The sequence below is a fragment of the Penaeus vannamei genome, chromosome 19 (genome assembly GCF_042767895.1).
Source record: "Penaeus vannamei isolate JL-2024 chromosome 19, ASM4276789v1, whole genome shotgun sequence".
Taxonomy (NCBI): Eukaryota; Metazoa; Arthropoda; class Malacostraca; order Decapoda; family Penaeidae; genus Penaeus; species Penaeus vannamei.
The window spans coordinates 23,838,712-23,851,211 of record NC_091567.1 but is presented as its reverse complement, the minus strand read 5'-3'; the positions used below and the strand labels follow the sequence as shown (position 1 = coordinate 23,851,211).

Below are 12,500 nucleotides of genomic sequence, written 5' to 3'. Positions count from 1 at the left end.
CCGGCCACTAGAGAAAAGGCCCGGCCACTAGAGAAAAGGCCCGGCCACTAGAGAAAAGGCCCGGCCACTAGAGAAAAGGCCCGGCCACTAGAGAAAAGGCCCGGCCACTAGAGAAAAGGCTCGGCCACTAGAGAAAAGGCCCGGCCACTAGAGAAAAGGCCCGGCCACCAGAGAAAAGGCCCGGCCACTAGAGAAAAGGCCCGGCCACTAGAGAAAAGGCCCGGCCACTAGAGAAAAGGCCCGGCCACTAGAGAAAAGGCCCGGCCACTAGAGAAAAGGCCGGGCCACTAGAGAAAAGGCCCGGCCACTAGAGAAAAGGCCCGGCCACTAGAGAAAAGGCCCGGCCACTAGAGAAAAGGCCCGGCCACTAGAGAAAAGGCCCGGCCACTAGAGAAAAGGCCCGGCCACTAGAGAAAAGGCCCGGCCACTAGAGAAAAGGCCCGGCCACCAGAGAAAAGGCCCGGCCACTAGAGAAAAGGCCCGGCCACTAGAGAAAAGGCCCGGCCACTAGAGAAAAGGCCCGGCCACTAGAGAAAAGGCCCGGCTACCAGAGAAAAGGCCCGGCCACTAGAGAAAAGGCCCGGCCACTAGAGAAAAGGCCGGGCCACTAGAGAAAAGGCCCGGCCACTAGAGAAAAGGCCGGGCCACTAGAGAAAAGGCCCGGCCACTAGAGAAAAGGCACGGCCACTAGAGAAAAGGCCCGGCCACTAGAGAAAAGGCCCGGCCACTAGAGAAAAGGCCCAGCCGGAGCTAGACTCGCAAATCTAACTGAACTGAACTGAACCGCCGCTGCCAGAAGCACGAGAATGATACACCTATATTAATTGTCGTCCTGTAATAACTCATATTCCCGCAAAGTTATCATTTATATTGAAAAATATTCATGCATTGCTTTATATTTTCATGGATATTCGTGTATTGCTTTATATTCAGTGTTGTAGTACAATTAACAAACTAAACAAGCAGTTTGTTAGCATAGGAATAAGGATTCTAACTGTGGTACAACCCTGTGCATATATATACATGTTTGTATGTATCAACGTATGTATATACATATTGATATGTATGAACATATCAATATACATGTTTGTATGTATGAACATATGCATATACATGCGTATTGAATCCATTTATATATCTGTTACGTGTCTGTGTGCACATTCATTTGATTTATCGTCCACATTAAGGATTAAAAGCATGCAGCAAAATCCTTAAATTTATACAGTAAAATTTCAAGCTGTGAAATCAAGCCTTCGAAACTCTTTCATTCGAGGATATGCAATTAAGCGCATGCTGTAATTAATGTAAGGATCTATGATTTACCAAATGCTGCGCGCGTGTGAGTGTGTGTGTGCGTGTGTGTGTGTGTGATGCTGATGCGATGGTTATGCTAAACCAAAAACAGTACAAGTAATCTTTATAATCCAAGGATAAGAATACATTATCCTAAATCATACAACACCGAAGGGCCATTATTTCATAGTTAAATCCCTTTTTAGTTTTCTTAATGAGAATCTCTACGTAATGCGTAGCTGCCATTTCTCTCCTGTGTTTAATATTAAACTCGAGCTAAATTAAGATCTAGTTTATTATGCTTAGACTCGGAAAATGGTCTTACCTCATTAATTACACACACACACACACACACACACACACACACAATCGCAACCCAATAAGGCGCACGGAGCACTAAGCATCCGTTGTCAATAGCCATAATTGCGACGGCGTTATGGCCGAGGCACGAACAAGCCTCTATAAACCGCCGACACTTACCTCGGCCGTCGTAAAGGGTCGACCGCGTGATGAGCCTGCTACTCACTCCCGACGCACGAGCCATCAGCGAGAATTCATGTTCATTTTACTGCGTCTCGGGAGGAACCTTCACTCGTCAGGCATTCGGATGGCGGTAATGACGAGTCCATGAACCGGCGTGTCTTGCCTGCGTCGGGAGATTTTGTGCGTGGCCGTTGGGTGATTTGGGGGAATGGGGGTTCACGGGGTGGATTTTATGTGTCTCTTTCTGCGTTTCTGTTGGGTTTGGTTTATGTATATTTTTCTCTCTCAATTCGCCACATCTTCATTTCTTTTTATTTTCCCTTTGTCGGCAGTTCCCCCCCCCCCCCTCTCTCTCTCTCTCTCTCTCTCTCTCTCTCTCTCTCTCTCTCTCTCTCTCTCTCTCTCTCTCTCTCTGCCTCCCCCTTTCTTCTTTCTCTCCTCCCTGCCTCTATTTCTCCCATTCTTTGTTTCGTCCTATTCTCTCGAGTTTCAAAGTGGAATATACTCGTCATTTGACAGTCTGACGCCACGAGCTGCCTTATTGGAAGCGGCGGTGCGAGTCTGTTTCCTCACAGTGAGACGCCCACAGGTGCTCTCCCGATGACAAGCAGTGAACAAGAATTCGACAAGCGCCCTTATGAACAAGATCGAGGAAGATTTCAGTGTTGTAAAGGCATGATCGTCAATCGCCCACTTTCCCTTGTCAGAAGAGAACTAGCCTCCCCTTTCAGTTGAGGGCTGTTAATGTCCCTTTTATGTGTAAAGGGAGTTATAGTCAACGTGTTCCCCCGACCTCTTTCCCCGTTCCCTCTTCCTCTTTCTTGCTTCTTAACCTCGTGGGTGTGTTAGGCTGAGATTCAGGTTCAAGGGTTCACGGGGTTCATAACTTTGTGATGAGGTTTGTTTCGTAAACTGTGAGTTCGAGGAGAGGTTTGTTGGTTCAAGAAGAGGGATTGGGGAGAACTCTGGCAAAACGAGTTGAAGTGTTGTTCGGTTGTTTTGGAAGGTAGTACTGTCGGTCCTGTTGTTGATAACGTTTTATTCTCCCGTTTTACAACACCCCGCATGCGAATATGCGTCTCATGCACAGCCATTCCATCTTGATCACAACCAGCGTGGTTTCTCGCCCAACATTAACATACCGTAATTATTCCCCAACAAGAGGTTGACAGATCACACCAAACTTCAGCGTTCAGACCACACGCCTGTCAGCTGTCGGTTATCCACTGCCTCTCCATCAGAACCATTAAGACCTGCGTCAACTCCGCTTGGAAATTAATGTTTGGACCAATATCATGTGGACACTAGACCTCCCCCTCGGATCCTTCTGTCTATAATCCGTTCTTTACACGACCTTGGCTGTTCCAACAAAGCGCCCTGTTGTGAAAGTGAAACGGGCTGCCTCGGGCTTTTATATTAGTACAAAGGGAAAGGGGGAAGAGGACGAAAATCACGGTCTTGTGTTTTTCCCACTCCCTTTTTTAGTCGGTTACGTTGCTTCATATATTTTACTCCGAATGTCTTGTAACACTTTGTTCAAATGAACTATGTATGTTCTCGAGCAAGAAGAAAATAAAAATAAAAAAATGTTTCCTATATAATAATTTTAAAGGGGCTTGAGAACGATACGTATTGTTCAGGCTCCGAATTAACTCTCCATGGCGAGTTAACTTCATCCAGCTTAGAGAAGAGTTTGGCTCCCGAAGGAATAATCTCGTTCAACGGCAAGGAAATGAAAACAAGTTTAAAAAGTCCACGGAAGAAAATACTTTACTAACCTCTGTCGAGAATTCTGGGTGTTGTTCTCTCTGCTTTTGCTGTTTGTCTCGGTCTATACAATAGTGGATGTTTGTTGAGAATGTCATTCTGCTGCAAAGTATTCGCGTTAAGCCCCCCCCCCCCCTCTCTCTCTCTCTCTCTCTCTCTCTCTCTCTCTCTCTCTCTCTCTCTCTCTCTCTCTCTCTCTCTCTCTCTCTCTCTCTCTCTCTCTCTCGGCCATTGAAGCTTCAGGAGTTTGTTCATATTAACAAGGTCTGTTGCATGGAGGCAGTAAGAAAAAACTAGAGAAATTTTATGGCATAAAAGATGGAGCGATCGTGCGACGGTTTCAAGGATCAAAAAGTCATTAGGGGCGTGTGAAATTTTAGATTAAGACGACCAACACCGATTTGAGTCAGAATTCGACGTTTTCAAGCCTTTGACTTTCTTCTCCAAGATTATTTCAGAATTGTAGCGTTGAGAAACGTTGTGATTATCTTCAAATGTGCTTTTTTAAATGACTTTATTAGTGATATTAAACTCAAAATTACCAAAATAGTTTAGTAATAGTTAAGTTTAGTAATCAAAACACTAGATCCTTCAAACAACATCAACCCTACGTAACCCTGATATCTTGAGCATAACCCGGATTTATTTCCTCCCTCCGCAGGACACCGTCGACCAGACAGATGAGGAGGACGTTAGTAAGAACTCAACCGGATCGCCAAAGATTCGAAAAAAGAAGAAGCAGCGGCAACCAAGGACAGTTATAAATCCGTATGGAAACGTTTTCTTCTATTGGTTGTGTAGCCTAACTATCTGCGTCCTGTATAACCTGTGGACGCCCATAGTGAGACAAGCCTTTCCGGAGCTCCAGAGGAAACCGCAGCCCATGTGGTAAGTGGCTCGCTGTTCCTTCGTGTGTGTGTGTGTGTGTGTGTGTGTATGTATATATATATGTGTGTATGTGTGTGTGTCTGTGTGCATTTGTGTGTGTCTGTATGTGTGTGTTTGTGTATGTGTGTGTTTGTGAGTGTGTGTTTGTACAGATGTATAAATATACATATGTATTATGTATGTATGTATATATATATATATATATATATATATATATATATATATATGTGTGTGTGTGTGTGTGTGTGTGTGTGTGTGTGTGTGTGTGTGTGTGTGTGTGTGTGTGTGTGTGTGTGTGTGTGTGTGGATGGGTGGATGGATGGATGCATATATGTTCAGTTTTACGTATCTATATATAGATAGATTTAGTTATGACATGATCATTATTTGTTTATTTCATATTTATGGAAACATATATATATAAAGTGTTTGTGAATTATACATTTATTAAAGTAATTGATTATTCATGGATCATAATGAGGGATATAGACTTTTATGCTTATTTGGAAAAAAGGTTTATAATCAAATATTCCCTTTATTCCACCGCCGCTGATTGCCCATTCTTTAAGCGCTTGAGATCTGAATGCCAATATTTACGAGTTGAATGACATTTTGACTTCATCTGATCTGTCTTTCATCTGTTTGGCTTCATTTCACCCCTCTCTTTTTCTCTTTCAATCTCTCTCTCTCTCTCTCTCTCTCTCTCTCTCTCTCTCTCTCTCTCTCTCTCTCTCTCTCTCTCTCTCTCTCTCTCTCTCTCTCTCTCTCTCTCTCTCTCTTTCTTTTTCTCTCTCTCTCTCTCTGTATATATATATATATATATATATATATATATATATATATATATATATATATATATATATATATATATATATATATATGTTTATCTGACACTCATTCAATCCCATATTTTCCTTTCTTTCTCCCATCAGTCAATCAATTATTCTTTCTTTCGCAGTTTTTAAAATTTTGTTTCACTTTGATCCTCCTTTTTTCTCTGTGTCTGTCTGGTCAATTCCAATATTTTTTCTCTTCTATCTCTTTCCTTTGTCTCCCATTTTTCCCCCCGATCGATCCATTCTCATTTTCACATTTTTAACCCACGCTTCACTTCGTCTTATCTTTTTCTTCCTTTTTTAAGATCTTCTTTGCCTCAGTCTCATGCCACTTCTGAACCTTTTACTTCCAAACTTCCTCCCAAAGTTGGAAAGAATTGGTCCACGGAGCTCCGAGCTAAAAACAATTGGCAAATTTCTTTTGGACTTTCATAAGCAGTTGGAGACGGTGAACGTTTTATTATTAGTGTGTGGGGTATTGTTTAGTCATTGTTTTACATATATATATATATATATATATATATATATATATATATATATATATATATATATATATATATATATATATATATATACATATATATATATATATATATATATATATATATGTATATATATATATATATATATATATATATATATATATATATATATATATATATATATATATATATATATATATATATATATATATATATATATATGTATATGCTTGTGTGTTTTTGTCTGTATCTGTCTCTGAGTGTATATGTGTGTACATGACTCCCATCCCAATCCTTTGAGCAGCAATGACATACATTTCGTAATAATCTTCAATTCCCTGCATCTTTGGCCAGTCCCATCTCTGCCGGAATCTTGAAAAAGTCTCTGATGATAAGCAAGGGGTTTGTGTTAAGATTTGCGTCCTGGCCAAAGGTTCCGCTGTGAAGACGCCAATCAACCGGAGGCTCGCTTCTTTGGGCGCCCATTCAGAAGGCGAGACGAAGAGAGAAAAAGGATTTGCCGATTGCCGCTCTGCAATGATGCGGTTTAATCTATGTGTGTGTGTGTGTGCGCGCGCGCGTTAGTGTGTGCGTTTTAGTGTGTGTGTGTGTTAGTCTGTGTGTGTAGGTATGATTGCGCGTATTTGTATGTGCTCATAACTTATATTGTATTACAATTAAGGGATAGCTTTCCAAAAGGAAGTGAGCGTAATTCTAAGGTAATAGTAGAGTCGGGAATTTATGTGTAACTTTATTGTCTTTGTTTTTGTGCTTATATTCTTTTCGTTATCATCAAAATACTGTCCCCAATAAAATCTTATTATGATGGCCACCATAATCATAATTGTTTTTTAGTAGTATTAGTATTATGGGGATATTTGAAGTCACATGAAAGAGCTGAACTGACAGTTCCCTGATTTTATTTCGCCCTCAAATTGTTTGGGAAAATTCGGAATCGGTGATAAAAGCAGATTATAGAAAAGGTTAAGAAAAGAAGAAGGAAAAGGGGAGGGAGACGAGGAAGGAGGAGGAAAAAGAGAAAACAAGATGAAGACGAAGGAGAAGGAAAAGAAAAGAAAAATAAAGATGATGTAGGCGAAGAAGGAAAAATGAAAACAAAAGACGAAGAAGTAAAAGAAAAAAAAGAAGGAAAAGATGATAAAGAAGAAGAAAAAAAGATGATGAAGACGAAGAATGAATAGAAGAAAAAAAGAAGGAGAAGATGATGACGAATAAGGAAAAGAAAAAAAAGATGAAGAAGAAGGAAAAGAAGATAATGAAGACGAAGAAGGAAAGGAAGAAAAAAGAAGACAAAAAAAGAAGTAACAGGCAAAGGAAAGATTTCGTGGGCAGCGTCTTTCGTGCGTGAGTTCCTTAGTTCTTTCCTTAAACCTTGGAATGATTTGTTTATTTTCCTGGACGTCTGCGTTTTCCTTCTCCGTGGCTTCGTCTACATTTTATTTTATTTACTTGCTCTCATCCAAAACAAGCAAACGGCAGGAAATGAAAATTGTCCTTCCCTTAAATCATAGTGTTTAGAAAGAGATCCCGAGATTAATGCGAATGTCGAAAATTCCGCGAAATCTATTTGGACTTCATAAATCATCGGCTTTTTTCGGACATTCCGGATGGCAGATACGACTGATTCGTCTGTGTCAAAGGAAGTCACTGGGGACCAAAAAGAGACCCCTTACCCCTTACCCCTCCCCTCCCCCCTTCCCCACAGGTAAAGGAAAGCCTCTGTCACTGCAAACAATCCCCCTCCCCCCTCCCCTTCCACCGTACCCCTACCCTTACCCCCATCCCCGCTCCTCCAACTTTGCCAAAGGAAACCTCGATAGTCACGAACACCCAGCCCCCCTTCCTTCTTGCTCCCCTACACCCCCCCCCCCCCTACTACCACCACATCCAAAGAAAGAGTCACTCGCCACAAATACCTTCCCCCTCTCCTCCCTCTCCCCCCCTCTCCCTCCATCGCCATCAAAGAAAACCTCATTCACCAAAGCACCGAAAACCCCCTATGTCTCTCCCCCTTACCCCCTTACCCTTCCCCAACCCCGGGACGTTCCCAGACCACATACACCTCCCCTCACCCACCCCCAACCCCTCTGTCCCCTCCTCCACCTCTCCTACCATCCCCCCTCACCCACCCCTATCCCTCCGTCCCCTTCCCCACCTCTCCTACCCTCCCCCTCACCCACCCCCAACCCCTCTGTCCCCTTTCCCACCTCTCCTACCCTCCCCCCTCACCCATCCCAGCCCCTCCTGTCCCCTCTTCCACCTCTCCTACCCTCCCCCTCACCCACCCCAACCCCTCCGTCCCCTTCCCCACCTCTCCTATCCTCCCCCCTCACCCACCCCAGCCCCTCCTCCACCTCCCCTACCCTCCCCCCTCACCCACCCCCAACCCCTCCGTCCCCTCCTCCACCTCTCCTACCCTCCCCCCTCACCCACCCCAGCCCCTCCGTCCCCTCCTCCACCTCTCCTACCCTCCCCCCTCACCCACCCCCAACCCCTCCGTCCCCTCCTCCACCTCTCCTACCCTCCCCCTCACCCACCCCAACCTCTCCGTCTCCTCCTCCACCTCTCCTACCCTCCCCCCTCACCCACCCCCAACCCCTCTGTCCCCTTCTCCACCTCTCCTACCCTCCCCTCACCCACCCCAGCCCCTCCGTCCCTCCTCCACCTCTCCTACCCTCCCCCTCACCCACCCCCAACCCTCCGTCCCCTTCTCCACCTCTCCTACCCTCCCCCTCACCCACCCCAACCTCTCCGTCTCCTCCTTCACCTCTCCTACCCTCCCCCCTCACCCACCCCCAACCCCTCCGTCCCCTCCTCCACCTCTCCTACCCTCCCCCCTCACCCACCCCCAACCCCTCCGTCCCCTCCTCCACCTCTCCTACCCTCCCCCCTCACCCACCCCCAACCCCTCCTTCCCCTCCTCCACCTCTCCTACCCTCCCCCTCACCCACCACAACCTCTCCGTCTCCTCCTCCACCTCTCCTACCCTCCCCCTCACCCACCCCCAACCTCTCCGTCTCCTCCTCCACCTCTCCTACCCTCCCCCCTCACCCACCCTCAACCTCTCCGTCTCCTCCTCCTCTCCTACCCTCCCCCCTCACCCACCCCAACCTCTCCGTCTCCTCCTCCACCTCTCCTACCCTCCCCCCTCACCCACCCCCAACCTCTCCGTCTCCTCCTCCACCTCTCCTACCCTCCCCCCTCACCCACCCCAACCTCTCCGTCTCCTCCTCCACCTCTCCTACCCTCCCCCTCACCCACCCCCAACCTCTCCGTCTCCTCCTCCACCTCTCCTACCCTCCCCCCTCACCCACACCCCAACCCCTCTGTCCCCTTCTACACCTCTCCTACCCTCCCCCCTCACACAACCCCAGCCCCTCCGTCCCCTTCTCCACCTCTCCTACCCTCCCCCCTCACCTAACCCCAACCTCTCCGTCTCCTCCTCCACCTCTCCTTCCCTCCCCCTCACCCACCCCCCAACCTCTCCGTCTCCTCCTCCACCTCTCCTACCCTCCCCCCTCACCCACCCCCAACCTCTCCGTCTCCTCCCTCCACCTCTCCTACCCTCCCCCTTTTCACCCAACCCCAACCTCTCCGTCTCCTCCTCCACCTCTCCTACCCTCCCCCTCACCCACCCCCAACCTCTCCGTCTCCTCCTCCACCTCTCCTACCCTCCCCCTCACCCACCCACAACCTCTCCGTGTCCTCCTCCACCTCTCCTACCCTCCCCCTCACCCACCCCCAACCTCTCCGTCCCCTCCTCCACCTCTCCTACCCCTCCCCCCTCACCCACCCTCAACCTCTCCGTCTCCTCCTCCACCTCTCCTACCCCTCCCCCCTCACCCACCCCAGCCCCTCCGTCCCCTCCTCCACCTCTCCTACCCTCCCCCCTCACCCACCCCCAACCTCTCCGTCTCCTCCTCCACCTCTCCTACCCTCCCTTTTCACCCAACCCCAACCTCTCCGTCTCCTCCTCCACCTCTCCTACCCTCCTCCCCTCACCCACCCCCAACCTCTCCGTCTCCTCCTCCACCTCTCCTACCCTACCTTTTCACCCAACCCCAACCTCTCCGTCTCCTCCTCCACCTCTCCTACCCTCCCTTTTCACCCAACCCCAACCTCTCCGTCTCCTCCTCCACGTCTCCTACCCTCCCTTTTCACCCAACCCCAACCTCTCCGTCTCCTCCTCCACCTCTCCTACCTCCCCCTCACCCACCCCAACCTCTCCGTCTCCTCCTCCACCTCTCCTACCCTCCCCCCCTCACACACCCCCAACCTCTCCGTCTCCTCCTCCACCTCTCCTACCCTCCCTTTTCACCCAACCCCAACCTCTCCGTCTCCTCCTCCACCTCTCCTACCCTCCCCCTCACCCACCCCAACCTCTCCGTCTCCTCCTCCACCTCTCCTACCCTCCCCCCTCACCCACCCCCAACCTCTCCGTCTCCTCCTCCACCTCTCCTACCCTCCCTTTTCACCCAACCCCCTCCTCACCTCCAGGGAAACCGTTGGATATGAAACTTCCCTTTATATGACGTCACTGCCCCGCCGCTTGGACTTCTCGCTCCTCTCTCTTTGTATTCATCTTCGGGAGAGATTGCCTTGGGGGGGGGGGGGCGTTTGATTTGGTTTTGTCAGTTTTGAGACGTTTGTGGCGAAATTTTTTTGGGGTCTCGAAGTAGCTGTTACGTCAGAGAGGGGAGGGAGGAGGAGAGGGAGTTGAGAGAGAGAGATAGCGAAAGAGTAGGAGTGATAAGAAGGGAGAAGAGAGAGAGAGGTAGGGGAGAGATAGGGACAGAGACAAAATAAGAAAAAGATAAAGGGAGAGGGCTCAAAGCCAAAGGAAAGATGTAAATATAGACGTGTTCTGTTGTTATTTTTACCATTGTTTTTGTTTGTCTTTTTTTTTTTTTTTTTTTTTTTTTTTTAGCTATTACACGGCATGTTTAATGTGATGGGCATCTATTTTTTAAAGATGGAAGGATAGTTTGACGAGTTGTAAATGATCTGATGATGATAATGATAATAGTAATAATACAATATCAGTGACAATAACGGCAACAAAAACAATAATGATGATAATGATAATAATAACACTGATGATAATGGTGATAATAACGATAATGATAGCAATGATAACAATTATAATGATGACAATAATAACAAAAATAATCATAGTAATAATAGTAATGATGATAATGATACACTATCCGTATCTCCGAAAACGATTTCCCTTCGACCCATCCAATCTCAGCGTCCATTCACTCATCCCCTACGTGATGCTGCAATCTCTTAAGCTTCATCTCTGTCCAATCAGCATCCGAGCATCAATTTCGTTATCTCGTGCATTTTTTTGCTTTTTGATTGTTTTGATTATTACGCCAGATTTGTTTTCTTATAATGATGTCAATGATAATGATAGTAACAACAGCTGCAATGATGATTAGTGAACATGTAGATAAGGATAAAAATTAGGATAATGATAATAGAATATATGGTGATAAAGATAATGATGGTGATGATAATGGTAATGATCATCATATTCAAATTGGTAAGAATGATAATAGAAAAAGTATTCATAATAATAGTAGTAATGATGCTAGTAATGATATTAATGATAATTATGACAATAGTAATGATAATGATGACAATGATGATATTATCTACAGTAATGATGATAACAATGATAGTAATATCTAAAGAATTTAGTGCTAAAAAATATTATAATGAAAATAATCACAATAGAATAAATGATGAAAATAATGATCAGAACTTTATTGATACAATAATCATGATAATGATACCAGTCGTAATCATAAGGAGAGTATGAGTGATAATCATAAGGATATTGATAATGATGATAGTAATGAAAGTGATAGAAATGATAATAAGAAGAATAAAGATAATAATAGATAATGATAGTAATGATAGTGATAAAAATAATAAGAAGAATAAAGATAATAATTGTAATGATAATGATAATGATCATGCTATTTGTAGTAATCAAAAGAATGAAAGTAATTGTAGTAAAAATGATAACAATAAAGTTAGTGGTTATGCTGATAATGATAACTATAATTTTAATAAGAGTGATGATAATGATTAATGTATCAATACTAACTATAAAGTTAAGAATGATAGAATAAGAATTAAAGTACAAAACACTAATAACGATAATAGTGACAATATAAACAAAAAAAATATAATAATATTGACGTTAATGATGATAATTATAATGATGATATCTAAAAGGAATATGATGACAGTAATGATGAAAATGATAATTACAATAAAATATAAATAATGAGAATTAAATACAAAGAAATAACGATGAAAACAATGTTACTACTTTTGCTAATAACAAAATTTATAATAAAGGTAACAATGGTGAAAAGTATGATGATGATAACATCAGAAATAATAAGAAAGTAAATAAAATAAACAGAAGGCTGTTTTGTAATGAGCGAGATAATTCATGAGGTGAGAAACCACGCGCTGCTACTTTCCTGTTTCAAGAAGCGGACAATTGTATAGTAACTCTTTTAACGCTAAAATACCTGTAATATCGGAAGTAACCTTTGTAGCGTGTTAACAGGCTCTGTATAAAACGTGAGACCAAGAATATTTTTGCATTTTGAATGTAATCAGAAAAAAGGCTGCAGGAAATACGTAAATAGGTGAAGAATTCAGTTGTAAATACAACGAATCCAAAATTTATTCTCGTCTAACTATT

At 44.6% G+C, this 12,500-nt stretch overlaps 1 protein-coding gene across 12 annotated transcripts in view; it reads left to right on the top strand.

Moving 5' to 3' along the window:
* LOC113808106 (uncharacterized) overlaps positions 1-12,500 on the top strand; it is a 296,198-nt gene that overhangs the window by 174,125 nt on the left and 109,573 nt on the right. For all 12 annotated transcript variants that reach the window (XM_070134111.1, XM_070134118.1, XM_070134112.1 and 9 more), the window contains exon 3: positions 4,205-4,431. In XM_070134111.1, coding sequence (XP_069990212.1) covers positions 4,205-4,431 — 227 coding nt within the window. The remainder of the gene's footprint in view (positions 1-4,204; positions 4,432-12,500) is intronic.